General features: G+C 37.7%; 1 protein-coding gene across 1 annotated transcript in view; it reads right to left on the minus strand.

Moving 5' to 3' along the window:
- Positions 1-13,854, minus strand: part of LOC124172678 (glutamate [NMDA] receptor subunit 1) — a 66,502-nt gene that overhangs the window by 14,008 nt on the left and 38,640 nt on the right. Inside the window, exons 12-15 of the mRNA XM_046552138.1 lie at positions 13,554-13,697; positions 4,857-5,014; positions 1,378-1,555; positions 846-992 (exon numbers count right to left, since the gene is read on the minus strand). Coding sequence (XP_046408094.1) covers positions 846-992; positions 1,378-1,555; positions 4,857-5,014; positions 13,554-13,697 — 627 coding nt within the window. The remainder of the gene's footprint in view (positions 1-845; positions 993-1,377; positions 1,556-4,856; positions 5,015-13,553; positions 13,698-13,854) is intronic.

The raw sequence follows: 13,854 nt of genomic DNA on the forward strand, positions 1-13,854 counted from the left end.
TAAACAGTTTTTTCGCTAAGGGGATAGCAACTGTATCAAGTGCAATTAATCACGCCTCTCGCAAAGGACGACTTACTGCATGTTTTTATTTTTCCATTGTTCTAATCTATCAGGGTTTTACTATAGAGAATAAATAACTGTTGGAAATTTTTGCCTCTTCATTTATATGCACGTATTTTTCGTTGTTATGCGTAATATTTTTATGTGTGTGCATGTGGCGATCCTCTTGAATACTGGTGATTGATCACCCCCTGCCAAACACCTCCCTAATGGCTCAAAGGGTAATCATACGGTAGACGTAGATTTGCTTGTAATTATCATTATACTTAAGCGCAGTTTTGTGATTTCTCAAAAGATGTTTTTTTTGAGAAATCGCTTCTTATACCAAAAGTTCTTTTTTCATAATTTCATAAGTGATAAATAAAAAATCAGAATCACATCAGGCATTGAAAACTTGTGTTGCCATTAGCATGGAAAGTACAGATCAAGCTCATTTTTATTCTTATATCACTTGTCGTGGCTGTAAAAGTCAAAGTTAATAATATTTTGAGGTTTTTTTAAGCAATTTGGAAGTTGATGGTTAGAGGCGTTACTTTGTGGAATTTATTCATATTGAATGAAAATTAAACGATGTTCTTCCACATTAAACAAAACCATTAAACTATGGTAGTGATATAATAATTATTTTATGTGGAAAAACGTAGTTTAATATTAATTCATTTTGGAAGTTTATGTTTCGCTTCGTTTCCAAATTAAAACTTTTTCCTAATTAGAATCAACTTTCCTAATCACCCCAAAAATAATCAGCATAGAATCAAGTCTAAAACTATTGCCTAAATGCGTACCTTCTCCGATGCCACTGTTGAGTAGTACGCCCCAGGCAAACCAGATGGCACTGGAGAGGTTGAGCGCGTCTTCCTCGGTGGTGGCGGCAGCCGAAGACGCCGTGGAGGGACAATAGCTGCCCACCATGCCTGGGGGACCCCTCGCGTCTGCAATTTTACATTTCGAGAGGGAACAAAAATATAGAACACATTTCAATTGAACGTGTTCTTGTGGAACACTTTTCAAACACATTTCAGCTATACAGGGTGTCCCATTTATCTTGACCACCCGAAATAACCTTTTGTCCTGATGAAAATTCAAAAATGTGTCAAGCGAATGTTCATTAGCCGTCAAGGGGACATTGATCAGCATGATTGCCTCCCTTGTAGCTTTGTTATTTAGAATTATATGAACAGCGGTAGGTCTTTTTTAAATGGCACCCTGTATTTTTTATTCGGCAATTCATTTCCTCTCCTATAACTCCTCCTATGGTTTGGAGGGATGGAGGATGGCGACCTTATTGTTGATGGTGGGTGGGGGTGGTGGTGGTACCTGAGGGTGTGGCACCAGGGGGTCCAGGTGGCGCCACGAGTCGGAATCGGCCGAAGGGAGAGAAGCGATCGAGCAGGTAGAGCACCAATGCGACCACGTGCACGGACACCATCACCAAGATCCACAGGGTGTTGCTGAACGGCTGGAGGAAAGATACGAGCGTGGACGACCTAGAAGGCTGTTGATTCAAGAGGGAGAAATGGCATACATTAATAACATAGGCCAACAATGAAAAAACGTTTTTACTGAAAATACCTTATTCTTATGTTTTTAAAGTTGCTGAATCAAAATGTGATGGTTTAAAAGTTGCATCACCCACCATTTATTCACATTTTACAGTTAAATTTACGAAATCAAGCAATATTTTTAGAATTTAACAGCTTTTTCATAGCTATAATAAAATTGAAAAAGTAGGTCTAATGAACGAAGATAATGGGGGATAACTGTTGGTACTTCACCGAGAAGTTCAGCAAGCGATTCATCGCAGAAATAGCTACACAAGAAGCTTCAAGTAAAAAGGGAAAGAAAATGTAGACCAATTCCAGTTGACAAGTGAGCCCTGTATTGTCACGCTGTAGTAAATACAAACAATTTTATCACGATGTAGTGAACAATAAATACAAACAATTTTATGATGTAACAGTGTTTCATTGATTCCCTGTATACCGTATAGGGGTATTAGACTAAATATTAATACATATTGCTTTGAAATTATGGGTGATACAAAAAAAAACTAAGGCCAGGTTTGGATTCGGCACATCAAAATCTATAAAGATCAGCTATTAAAATAAGAAAGTTTTCAAACAAATTTTTTTTTGCTGGCCTGTGTAATTGACAAGAAGGCGCTCTCAAATCAGACCTACAGAAACATGATTTTCTTCTTTCCCGGCGGATGACACTGGTGAAATCTTCTCGGTTTTTGCCACCGAGTTAGTTGCTTGTAGGCCGACTTTTCGATGGCTGCCTCTACCACCGTCCAAAGGACATGAAGACGAGGGCGATCACATGCGAGGACGATGGCATAGGCAGGCATCGAAACCTCGGCCAACAAGCAACTCACCTGACGGAAAACCCGAGAAGATTTACCCTAGCTTACGGAAATTTTTCTACTTTTAACGTAGTTGTATATTGTTTGTAGCCTGAATATTTCGGTATTTACGCCCTTCAGCGGTTATTACTGAGTTTCTGGCCACGGTGGCGGTGGGCATGTTCAGATATGCTAAGGGAAACAAACATTAATCACCCATTGAAGCCCTTCAGTGAATCGTACAAGGTCTAATTTCCTTTTTTAGACGCTGTTCTTGATTAGGTTTTTATGCCACAAGGTCCAACCAACCAACAGGGTTGGGTAGGAAATGACCATCGACCACATCCATGGGGCAGCCGTCAGTCAGTAGTAGCATAGCTATGTTGAGCAATGCTACAATAGAAATATTTGCAAAAATATCCTCATCCCTGAAACCTGCCAGCAGAGGCAAAGCATCAAAAAAAGTAATTGAATGACTGAAACCTACGATGGAGTTAATATTATGATTTACTATGCTTTCAAGGAAGCAGGGGCACAGTAGGTACGAGATCAATAAATTGCGGAACTTTATAGATAAATGGTTCAAAATGGCGAGTTTTACGGCTTTCTGAGGGATATTTTATCAATCCTTACAATATTCCATTAGTAATATCAATCAAATTAAGTAAAATGGGTTAATCTGAAACATTTCTCTGATTTCTGGGGGGGGGGGTTATCCCCCAAAAGCCCCCCCTCGCTGCCCCACTGCAAGGAAGCATTGTGAATATCTATCCTAAATGTTCTCAATTTTGCTTCAAGGTTTTATTCATACCACAGATTCATGGAAATGAGGGGATTTCCTGGAGACGTCGGGTGCATAGATTGCACCAATGTAAAAATTGTAAATCCCGGTGTGAGGGAAGAGGATGATGTGAGATGGAGACTTGCGAGAATATATACTAGAATGGAAAAGGTAAAGTGGATGTAGAGGAATGAACAAGTGCTACGCATTGGGTGAAGGTAGTTTTTGACCAAGTAATCGGTTAAAAGTAGAATTTTGTTCTATAGAAAATTGAAATTGGAACTTATATCCTAAATAGATATCTTAGACTAAAATAATTAATGTAATTACTTTGGCTAGACTATATCTGGCTTTTTTTGGTATACTTAATTGAAAACAGTGAGCACAAACAAGACAAAATTATAAAAAAAATTGTATTTTAATAATTATTTGTAAGATTTTAATTAGGACACATCTGTGTAATTATTTACGAAAATAGATACACAGAACAGGTAATGAAGAAGCAGAAGAATTAAGTAGGTGTTATTAGATTAGTCGATTGGTTGGAGAGCTTCTTCAAACCAATCCCGATATTGATGATTTTTAACGATGGATTAAGAAAAAAAACCGTGCCATCCGTTGTGTACACAAGTTGTGAATCACCATGGAGTCAAATGCAACAACGTATAAATGTGCATAGATTGCACCAATGTAAAAATTGTAAATCCCGCTGTGAGGGAAGAGCATGATGTGAGATGGAGACTTGCGAGAATATATACGAGAATGGAAAAGGTAAAGTGGATGTAGAGGAATGAACAAGTGCTACGCATTGGGTGAAGGTAGTTTTTGACCAAGTAATCGGTTAAAAGTAGAATTTTGTTCTATAGAAAATTGAAATTGGAACTTATATCCTAAATAGATATCTTAGACTAAAATAATGAATATAATTACCTTGGCTAGACTATATCTGGCTTAATTTATTTGGCTAGATTATATCTGGCTGACCCTTAACCCCCGACGTGCGGCCTGAGAGACCGCTGCGTTTCTAAAATTATGAATATTTTCAAAATTGCTATTTCAAAATATCTATAATCCTCGGGAGCGTCTTAATTTTGTATAAAAAGGATATGGCTCTCTTAAAATTTAACGCTCTTATTATTTATTTCTGAAAATTCGTAACTGAATTTGAGTATTGATCTGTGAGACCTCCCGTCACTAAATTTGTAAATCCAATAAACGTGATGTTGGTAGAAATGATTCAAAAAGTTGTTAAAATAATTCCTAGTGTTTTTTCAAGAATAAAAATAATTAATAATTTGTAAGGAAGCCTTTTAGTTGCATAACGTGGATAATTAAGTACTTAATTAAAAAAGTACGAAAATAATAACAACACAAGTGTTTTTTATATCATTTTTTTAATCCTGTTTCAAATAACAATTTTTACTGAAAAAGTTGGTTCGTATTGGGAATGCATATTATTAGCTTTGTGTTTTATAACAGTTGAGAAGTCAAAGAAACATTAAACTAAGCAATAAAAATGACTTTGCAACGGTTTATGAATTTCTGTTATAATATTGCGGTCTCCCAGACAATAAGACGTGTAACAAGAATTTCACGTCACTAGTTAAGGGTTAAATATATTGACGACCGGTAGGTATTCGTGTCGGGTGGTGATTGCAAATGGGTACGTACCTTCTTTTCCAGGATGGTGATGCCCTGGTACTTGAATGGCTTGCTGAACTCGATGAACTCCGCCCTCTCCGGGTTGATGGTGAGCGGCGCCACTATCATGTCCGCCCTCTCGGCCACCAACTCCCCGATCAACCCCGTCCACTCCTTCTTCCCGCCAACTGCGAAACAACATCAACATCACCATGGGAAGCTCATTATCCAGAGAGTAATTGATCGATGTTCATCACGCAACTCACACGCATGACCTTTAGAGCAATAAGCAGCTCATATAGGGTAGTGAGGGGCAAGAGTCCGCATGGGGCAAGATTTCTTTTCCGAAATATTTTTCTAAATACCTGAATGATGCCACTTGTAGTCAATCGGTTTCATTAACGTGACCAAATGTAACACAGGGGTGCGTTTAGTGGAAGACAACGAACGACAGAACGTTAGTTTTTCTTATTTTTACGCAACGCTTATCTACTTTGTAGGGCCGCGTAATTTTTATATGGGCTTTGGGCGTTTTTTTAATTGCTACCTTTGTCTAGCATTCCTTTATATGCATTCTTTGCCTCAAAAATTCATGCAGTTAGCAGGTTCGCAGCTCTCTAAGTGTTTGGTGTAGCAAGTGCTGTTGGGGCAAGAGTCCTGGGGCAAGTGACCACATGCGCACTCTTGCCCCACGGGCGCTAACTCCTGCCCCACTTTATAGGATTGCTTTTTCTATGACCTCATAGTTTCTGCCATGAATGTTATATTTACTTTTTTAATAATTGTATTGAAAGAAAATGTGGAAACTGTAAGAGAAAAACCGATTGGGAAGCATTAGGATAACGAATTTTGGAGATTGTCTCTGCGTACACGTCTTAAGGCGGTATGTGCAATAGAACGTATAGCATGCAATTTTCGGAAATTCGAAAAATATTACTTATTTCCAGCATTTTAGATGCGTTTTATTCGCAGATATGCATCACACTGCCTGTTGTTGTCCGCACTACCCTTGAACAGGCATGGGTGTACATTCCCCCAGTCCTTATTTTTCCAAGAAAGCGTTTGAAAATAAGCTTTTCTGTTGGAGCACCTCCAGGAACTCTTTTGCAAACGACAGATTCGGTATTCATCAATTCAGACATTTATAATGACTGGCTGAAACATTGTCAGGACGATCAAAAACTCGCTGCTGATGATCTAGTTTTGTCATGGAAGGCGGAGAAGCCTTTTTACCCTCAAATATTCCTTCCTTATACTCCCTTAACTAATTCATGTCCATACAACTCTCCACCTTGAGTAATTTACTCTGCTTACTGCTTACAACTTACAACCATATCTAGGCCATACTTTTCCTCTATCTTCTATCTCTGTCTTCGCCGTCCCGCTAATATTTTAGTTGACTCCTTAAATTTATCGACTTGAGAAGCATTTATTTGAGGCATGGCATTGAAAGAATTTTCAGTCACCCGCACGGGGTAATTAAATTATTTTTTACTGTAGTATTTTGCTCATTATGTTGATAACTTTTATCTCGTTTTTCTTCTAAAGGTTGATCATTTTATTTTCTATATTATCAAGTTTGTCCGTACTATTTTGAATTTGTATTCAACAATGAAAACTGACCGTCCGATGTATCGGAAGGGCTGTATTATTTCAACTATTGATTATTAAAGTTTAAAAAATTGCAGAAATAAGTTAAAATGAACCTTATTAACCAGAATAATTACTTTTGAAATGAATATTTGACAAAAATAACTTCATGCACTAATGGGTTAAGTCATAGCTCCAACGATAGGTTTTGAACGACAGCTGCTTTCCAAAAATGATCGCTCGGTCCATCCTTTCTGAATCACACAATGTCATTCCCACCATCCCTTTTTCCATCGCTTCTTCCGTTACTTTCCGTGTTTACGACTGCCATTCAATTAAAACCCCAAAAAAGGCTTAAATTCGCTGCTAGAGGCCGTGCGTTTTGATTGGAAGAAAGACGACACCAGCGATGGTTTCAGCTATAGAGAAAGGGATGGTGTTCCCACCCCTGGAGCCATCGCGGAAATTAATTGCGTGATTTACTAATTTCTCCGCAATCATTGGAGATATCGCTCAGATGGAACGAAAAAATTATCTGCATCATGTAATGGTTATCGGCATACATGTCCATGCCAGCCTCTGGATTTTGCCAAGCAGACCAGCATCCTCGTCTCTGCTTTCCTCCTGCACTCTGCTTCGAATTTAGAAGGTATTCCGGAACATTGCTCCTATGGTCATCTTTAGTACTTCAGTGAAATATTTGGTGATAAACATATTTTCAGCTACTCTGTTTGCTTATCTTTTTTGGCAAGTCATTAATAGTGTATATTGTATATCTTTTGTATTGTAAAGGTTTAAATACCATTTTTAATATGTTTGCATTGACGCTATGGAGGGGTTAGGTGGAAGAGGGGACTTCTTAGTCTAGACCTCGCCCGAATAAAGGCATATAATTATTATTATTCTTGTATTTTATAAAATGACCAGTGGTCATATAGCTGCACTAGTCGAGTGAATAAGTTCAAAATCTAATGTTGTTCAATTTCTACGCGTGACCTTGATAAGAAAGATTGAATCTCCGGGACAAGCATATTTTTGGATGAAGGAAAGTCAAAATAATAATATATAATTTATTCCATTTACAATCAAATATTACATTTTAGAACATACTTAAATATTTTGGAATATATAGGTACCCCTTTTAGTAGTTTTGGGGCTACCATCATAAACTTTTTACATAGGTCTGGTGCTAGCACACATGAGAAGTAAAATTTCTTTGTATTCAGTTATTTGTTCTATTGCCGATTGCATTCATTATTACAAAACGTATTTCAAATATTTGGACAAGGATAACTATTTTTCTTATTTTTCTTATATAAACGCATAATTACATACATAGAATATACAATATACCTTTTATTGTAAACTTTTTAACCCACCTTTCTTAGTAGAAACTCTACTTCCTCACACATCATAAGCCATTTTTTAACTGCGGATTTAAATCCCCATCTTTTTTCCGAGTTTGCTACATTACTCGGCAACATGCTAAACAATTTAGGCCCTAAGTAATTGTATGACTGTCGATAAATTTCGGTCGTCGGCCTAGGTATATGGAAGTTTCTCCAAGCTCTAATGTCATAGTTTTGTGGTCGGGCCTTTTCACCACTACGGTTATAGAATATTCTAAGGACTTTATAAATGAATAAATGCCTTAGTGGGAGGACATCTAATTTTTTGAATAGAGGAAATGAGTGGCTTTTCCTATACGATCGTGTTATAACCCTGATAACCCTTTTTTGCGCCACTATCAATGGTTTAATGTTGATAAAATATGCTCCACCCCAGCAGGCTATTCCGTATTGCAATCTTGAATTAACGAGAGCATAATATACCATTTTTAACACTGATTCAGGGCATATGTATCTGAGGAAGTAGAATTTTCTTACAATAGTAATCATTTCTGATTTTAATTTATTTATGTGAGACTTCCATTTACAATTTTGGTCAAAATATATACCTAAATATTTTATGTGACTAACCTGTTCGATCAAAATACATTTATCACAGGAAGTAACATTATCTTTTATACAATTTGCACATTGATAGTATAGTTTACTTTTGTTTGAGGTAGATTTACTCATGCTAAACATAATATATTTCGTTTTTTCACTTAACAACATATAATTAGCCGAAAACCACATATTGAGTGTTAATAGATCACTTTGTATATGTTCATATAGATCATCAACACTATTAACAGAGTAACTTAGTGCAGTGTCATCTGCGAATGACGTTAATTGACCTTTAAACCTGCCAGCACATAAATTGTTTACATATATTAAAAACAGTATGGGTCCCAACACAGAACCCTGTGGGACACCACAGGTGAGTCGAATCTTTTCACTGTAGCAATTTTTGAGACGCACACACTGATCTCGATCACAAAGATAACTTTGAAACCAATCATATGCGGTTCCACGTATACCCGCTTCCCATAATCGATTCATTAGTATGTTATGATTAATGGAGTCGAAGGCTTTGGTAATGTCTACAAATAAGCCAGCAACTCTACAGTTCTTATTCAGTCCGTCGTTCAGCTCTGAACAGAATTTTAATAATGCATCCTCTGTACTCTTACCACTCATAAATCCAAATTGGTTTTTATTGAAAAAACTATGCTGATTTAGAAATTTAAGAAGTCTGACTTTAACAACTTTTTCTATTATTTTAGCAAATACAGATAATTGGGATATTGGTCTGTAATTATTTACGTTCATTTTATCACCTTTTTAAAAAATTGGTATCACTATTGCAGTTTTTAATTGTTTAGGAAATATTCCAGTATACATACTTAGATTAGCAATATGGGCAAGGACCTCCGAAATATTTGCATTTACTTCTTTTATAACTTGTGTGGAAATATTATCAACACCTTTAGATTTTTTAGACTTTAATTCCTTAATAATGCTGCTAATTTCTTTCGCATCAGTAGGAACAAAAAACAGTGAGTCAATTGAATTGGAGGTTGGGAATATTTCTTTGTATTTATTCGTATTACTTTCAAAATAATTGTTCTGGGTCAATTCTTGAATTACTTTACCATAATGTGAACTAAATTCGTTTACAGTGTCCTGGCACTTAGTGACAACGATACCATTACTAGTTCTAATTTTTACACAATTCTCATTTCCTTGCTTTCCTCCCGTGAGTGAATCTAAAATGCGCCATTGAGCAGCGGTATTATTGACATTACTATCAAATAGGTCCCTGTAATACTTTTCTTTGCGCTTTTTAATATCATATTCTAATCTTTGCGTGTACGATACGTAGTACCTATTTAGCTTTTCATTTTCAGGGTGTTTCCTCATTTTTTTATACAGAAAATTTCGCCTAGAAATTCTCCCGCACAAAGCGTAAGTCATCCATGGCCTCTTCATTCCTCCCGATCTGTTACTGTCTGACACGTATTCAGCTTTTTCAATGCAGCATTTCAATTTATTTATAAATATTTCATAGGCTTCATTGACATTTTGTTGTGAATAAACATCATTCCAGTCACATCTTAGCAAACTATTATTTAGATGGTCAAAGTTTATCCGGCAATGGCTTCGATAAACTCGTTCGTATATATTAATGGGTACATTAATATTTAAAGAACATGATACAGCATGATGGTCTGTTAAACCCCAATCGTCCGCTCTTCCCTCATACTTATAGTTATCTCTACTTCTGCAAAAAATGTGATCTATACATGTACTACCCGTTTTGCTAATTCTAGTTGGTACTCGAATAAGCTGGTCCAGTCCATGACTAGCCATAAGGGTTTGATATTCAAAGGAAATATCGTTGGGTTGTAATATACATAAATTAATATCACCAATTACAATTAAATTCCTCTCACTAGAGATGGTTAATACATTCTCCAATTCACTCAAAAAATGTTCAACAGGATTAAAATTAAGTCTATATACACCAATAATGCTTATCCAAGAAGAATCATTTATCCCTACTGATATTTTAACCATATCAGCAGTTTTTAATTCACCCAGATCAATAGAAGAACACTCATAAGTATCTGCTACATATGCAATAACTCCTCCAGCCCTATAGTTATTGTTACACACATCAAAACTCCGATAGCCAGTTATTTGATACATAGATACTTCAGTGTCATTGACCCAAATTTCTGTCAAAACAATTACAGCGGGTTTTATATCGAGATTAATTAGTTGAAATACAAATTTATCAAAATTAGCTCTTAGACTTCTTATATTTTGGTGCAAGACAAGGAACCTGCCACCATTAAATCCACTATCATTAACAGTACTCTGCATTTTGTTAGTAAAGATAGGTTGAAGACATACATAACTCACTCACAGAATGCTTACAGTTTCTCCAGGTCATCAGAGGATTTCAGAGTGATTACTTGATCATTCTCCTTCTTCCTCATGAGTATTGTCCCATGCCTTAGCCATAAATATTTGTATCCCTTTTCTTTCTTCGCAAGACGCGCAGCAGCGAAGAGTCTCCTCCGACCTGGACTCAGGCTCTCGTTTATGTACACCGGAGTATCGGTCGCCAAGCCCAGGTGCCGTGTGGAGAAGGTCCTTTTCACTCGCCTCTTTTGAAGAATTTCTTCTTTTGTATACCTACGGACGAATTTGACTATGATACCTCTCGTTCCGCCTTCGTGTCCCTTCTTTCCCAATCGGTGGCATGTGTTCACCATATCGTCGGTTATTTTAACACCAAGGGCGTCCCCCACACTTTTCACGATTTCTAAGGTATTTTCATTTGGTTGCTGGGGAATGCCGTGTATTTCAAGGTCATTAACGCGAGAATATTGCTCTTGGTCGTCTAACCTCTTTTCTAATTCACTCACTCGAGATTTTAAGCCAACATTTTCTTGCCTAAGTAAGTCTATTGTCGCTAAATATTCAGCAATCTGCGTTGAGTTTTCTTGAAGCACTTTAGTATTTTCATCTAATCTATTGTGCACAAACTCAATAGCCTTGTTCAAGTCCAATTCCATGCGTTTCCTGTCCTCTTTAGCTTCTTCTAGAAGGTTTATGATATGAGAGATACTAGCAGTGTCCGTATCCGCATGTGGAACTACTGACATGCTCTTACGTTTTTCCGCAGCACAGGTAGGACAACGCCAACTTTGCTTTTCAGCGCCAATATACTCGATATCCTCTTTGGACAAGTGAACACAAGTAGCGTGACACTGAGTTTGACATTCACTGCAGGTAATCCTTAGCTGGCGCTTAAGAACATTCACATTACATACACTGCAATTAGCCATTTTAAACTGCGGTTTCCACTTAATATTAGTAACTCGAGCTTCTAAATTGAGTAGGAAGTTATCCTCGTAATTGAATGCACTTATACTCTGGACGCAACTGAACACATCACTAAGGCACCTGCCTGTCTCGAGCGAAGCACCAGCATTAACTGATTCAAAACTGTCATCGGTTAATTTTATTCGTTGTATTTGAAAGCATCTGTTCAATTTGGTGTTGCTCAAGATTGTCCGACAGACAAAGAGGGAAATAAAAGTTCAACTAACGAAAGTTTACCTCCACCGAACAGTGAGACGAAAAACGGAAGGTTTTATGTGATGGATTTATAACATGTTTTTTTTAAGATGGATGCATTTATTAATCGAAATTTAAGCCTTAAGGGACTTCTATCAGCCAGGAAGCACTCATACGCGGAAGCAGTAAGATATTTTCAGGAGTGTAGCACTGACGGCAAACTCTCAACATGAACTATAAATGTCTTCATCAAGTGTTATACTGATGTTCCTTGATCAACACAATGTCAAAGATTGTTTAGCGCAGCAGAAAATCATTCTGTATACAGGAGAGGACGAATGTCATATATCAAGTTTGAAAAGAGACTTTTTCATTTACTGTTACATTGATTGTTCTTGAACTTGTTTTCACTAATTTCTTACATATTTAACTTCGGAAAAGAAAATTAGACGTCATGAATTTTGTCTTTCATGATTATTTTTTTAAGTGATGGAAAAGTAACATACATTATCGTATTGTAGCGATAGAATTAAGTATCTTATCACTACATACTGTTACTGGGGGATGTTTCACCCCCCACCCACAAAGCGTCAGAGAAATCAAAAAAATATTTTAAAATCTAGTCTGGATATATAACCACTGAATCTGCTTAAAGTTAAAATTTTAATGCCAAAATTATGTAAAATGCATTTTCAGGCATGCTATTTTTCCTGAACTCTCCGTTTCCTGGAGGGGTTAGCCCCCACTAACCCCTCTCATACCCCCGAAGGCCCCCCGATCCCCCCAAAACATATTCCTAGTTACGCCACTGTAACCTCAGGTTCTCCATTTCCTTTCTCGTATCCCATTTCTTCTTTCATATCTTCCGTTTCTCTTCCTAGATATATTTTTTTCTTTTTCTATAGTCTGTTCACTTTATGTCTGCGGGTGAGCTTTCGTGAGAGTTCGGACACTCTCGGATGATTTCGCTGATATGGAATGGGTAGTACCGAGAGAGAGAGAGGAGGAGCGAACGTAACGTTGCCAAATGTACATAGCCGCCTTACTTTGTCGCTGAAAATGTGTGAGTCATAGGTGGCCACAGGTGTTTTGGCCCTGGCGCCGATACAATATACCTACTCATTTGGAAGGCATTGGGAATAATCCTTTCACAGAAGCCCTTGGCATTGTCAGCTACCGCGGTGAATGAGGCGCCGTTGGTGGAAGGCTTACTTAGTCACATACAAGGAGAACGCGTGAGGTTTGGCAACACTGCTCCACGAGCAGATTCACGATGTTTACTCGGTGGAAGTCTGAGAGCTACCCACTGAGGACACGCCTACTGCTTGCTGATTGGCAAAGGCAAAGTCACGCGTCGAGAAACTTTCCCTCCCCTCATCTCCACTTGCTTTCGCCACACTAGCTCACCCGCAGAGATAAAATGAACAGAGTATAATCCCTCGTTCTGCCAAAGGGAAAATCCACTCACTTTTTTCTCAATCAAATTCCACCCCCCTCTCTCTCTCTAACTTTCCCAACCCCTATTCTTGTCTATTGTGCAGCTGGGTGTAGTTCTACTTTTTTGGTGTGTAGCACTTACCAACAGTGTTACCGTGTAACATATCACCAGTCGTAGGACCACATCCTCAGCACCTCTAGATTAAAAAAATGTCATCCTCACCAGTTGTGTTTTTCGCCACGTAGGACCCGAACTGTCCATCCGGAGAAAGTGCCATGCTGTACGTGAAGTTGATGGTCTTGGCCAATTCCTTCAGCAAGTCCACGCAGAAACCCTTGCAGCAGTACATCGTGCCCCCTTCGTCCCCTGAAAATAAAAAAAGAAAGCATTCAATCCAATTATTCCTTGTTGCACAGCGGGCTAATGCCCAATCACCAACCCTAAACACTCATCAGCAGTTGGGGTTAACTTAAGGAATAAATTAAATAAGGAATGAAATTCATCATTACTCTCAATGAAAGTT

This window comes from Ischnura elegans, chromosome 1, assembly GCF_921293095.1.
Source record: "Ischnura elegans chromosome 1, ioIscEleg1.1, whole genome shotgun sequence".
Classification (NCBI taxonomy): Eukaryota; Metazoa; Arthropoda; class Insecta; order Odonata; family Coenagrionidae; genus Ischnura; species Ischnura elegans.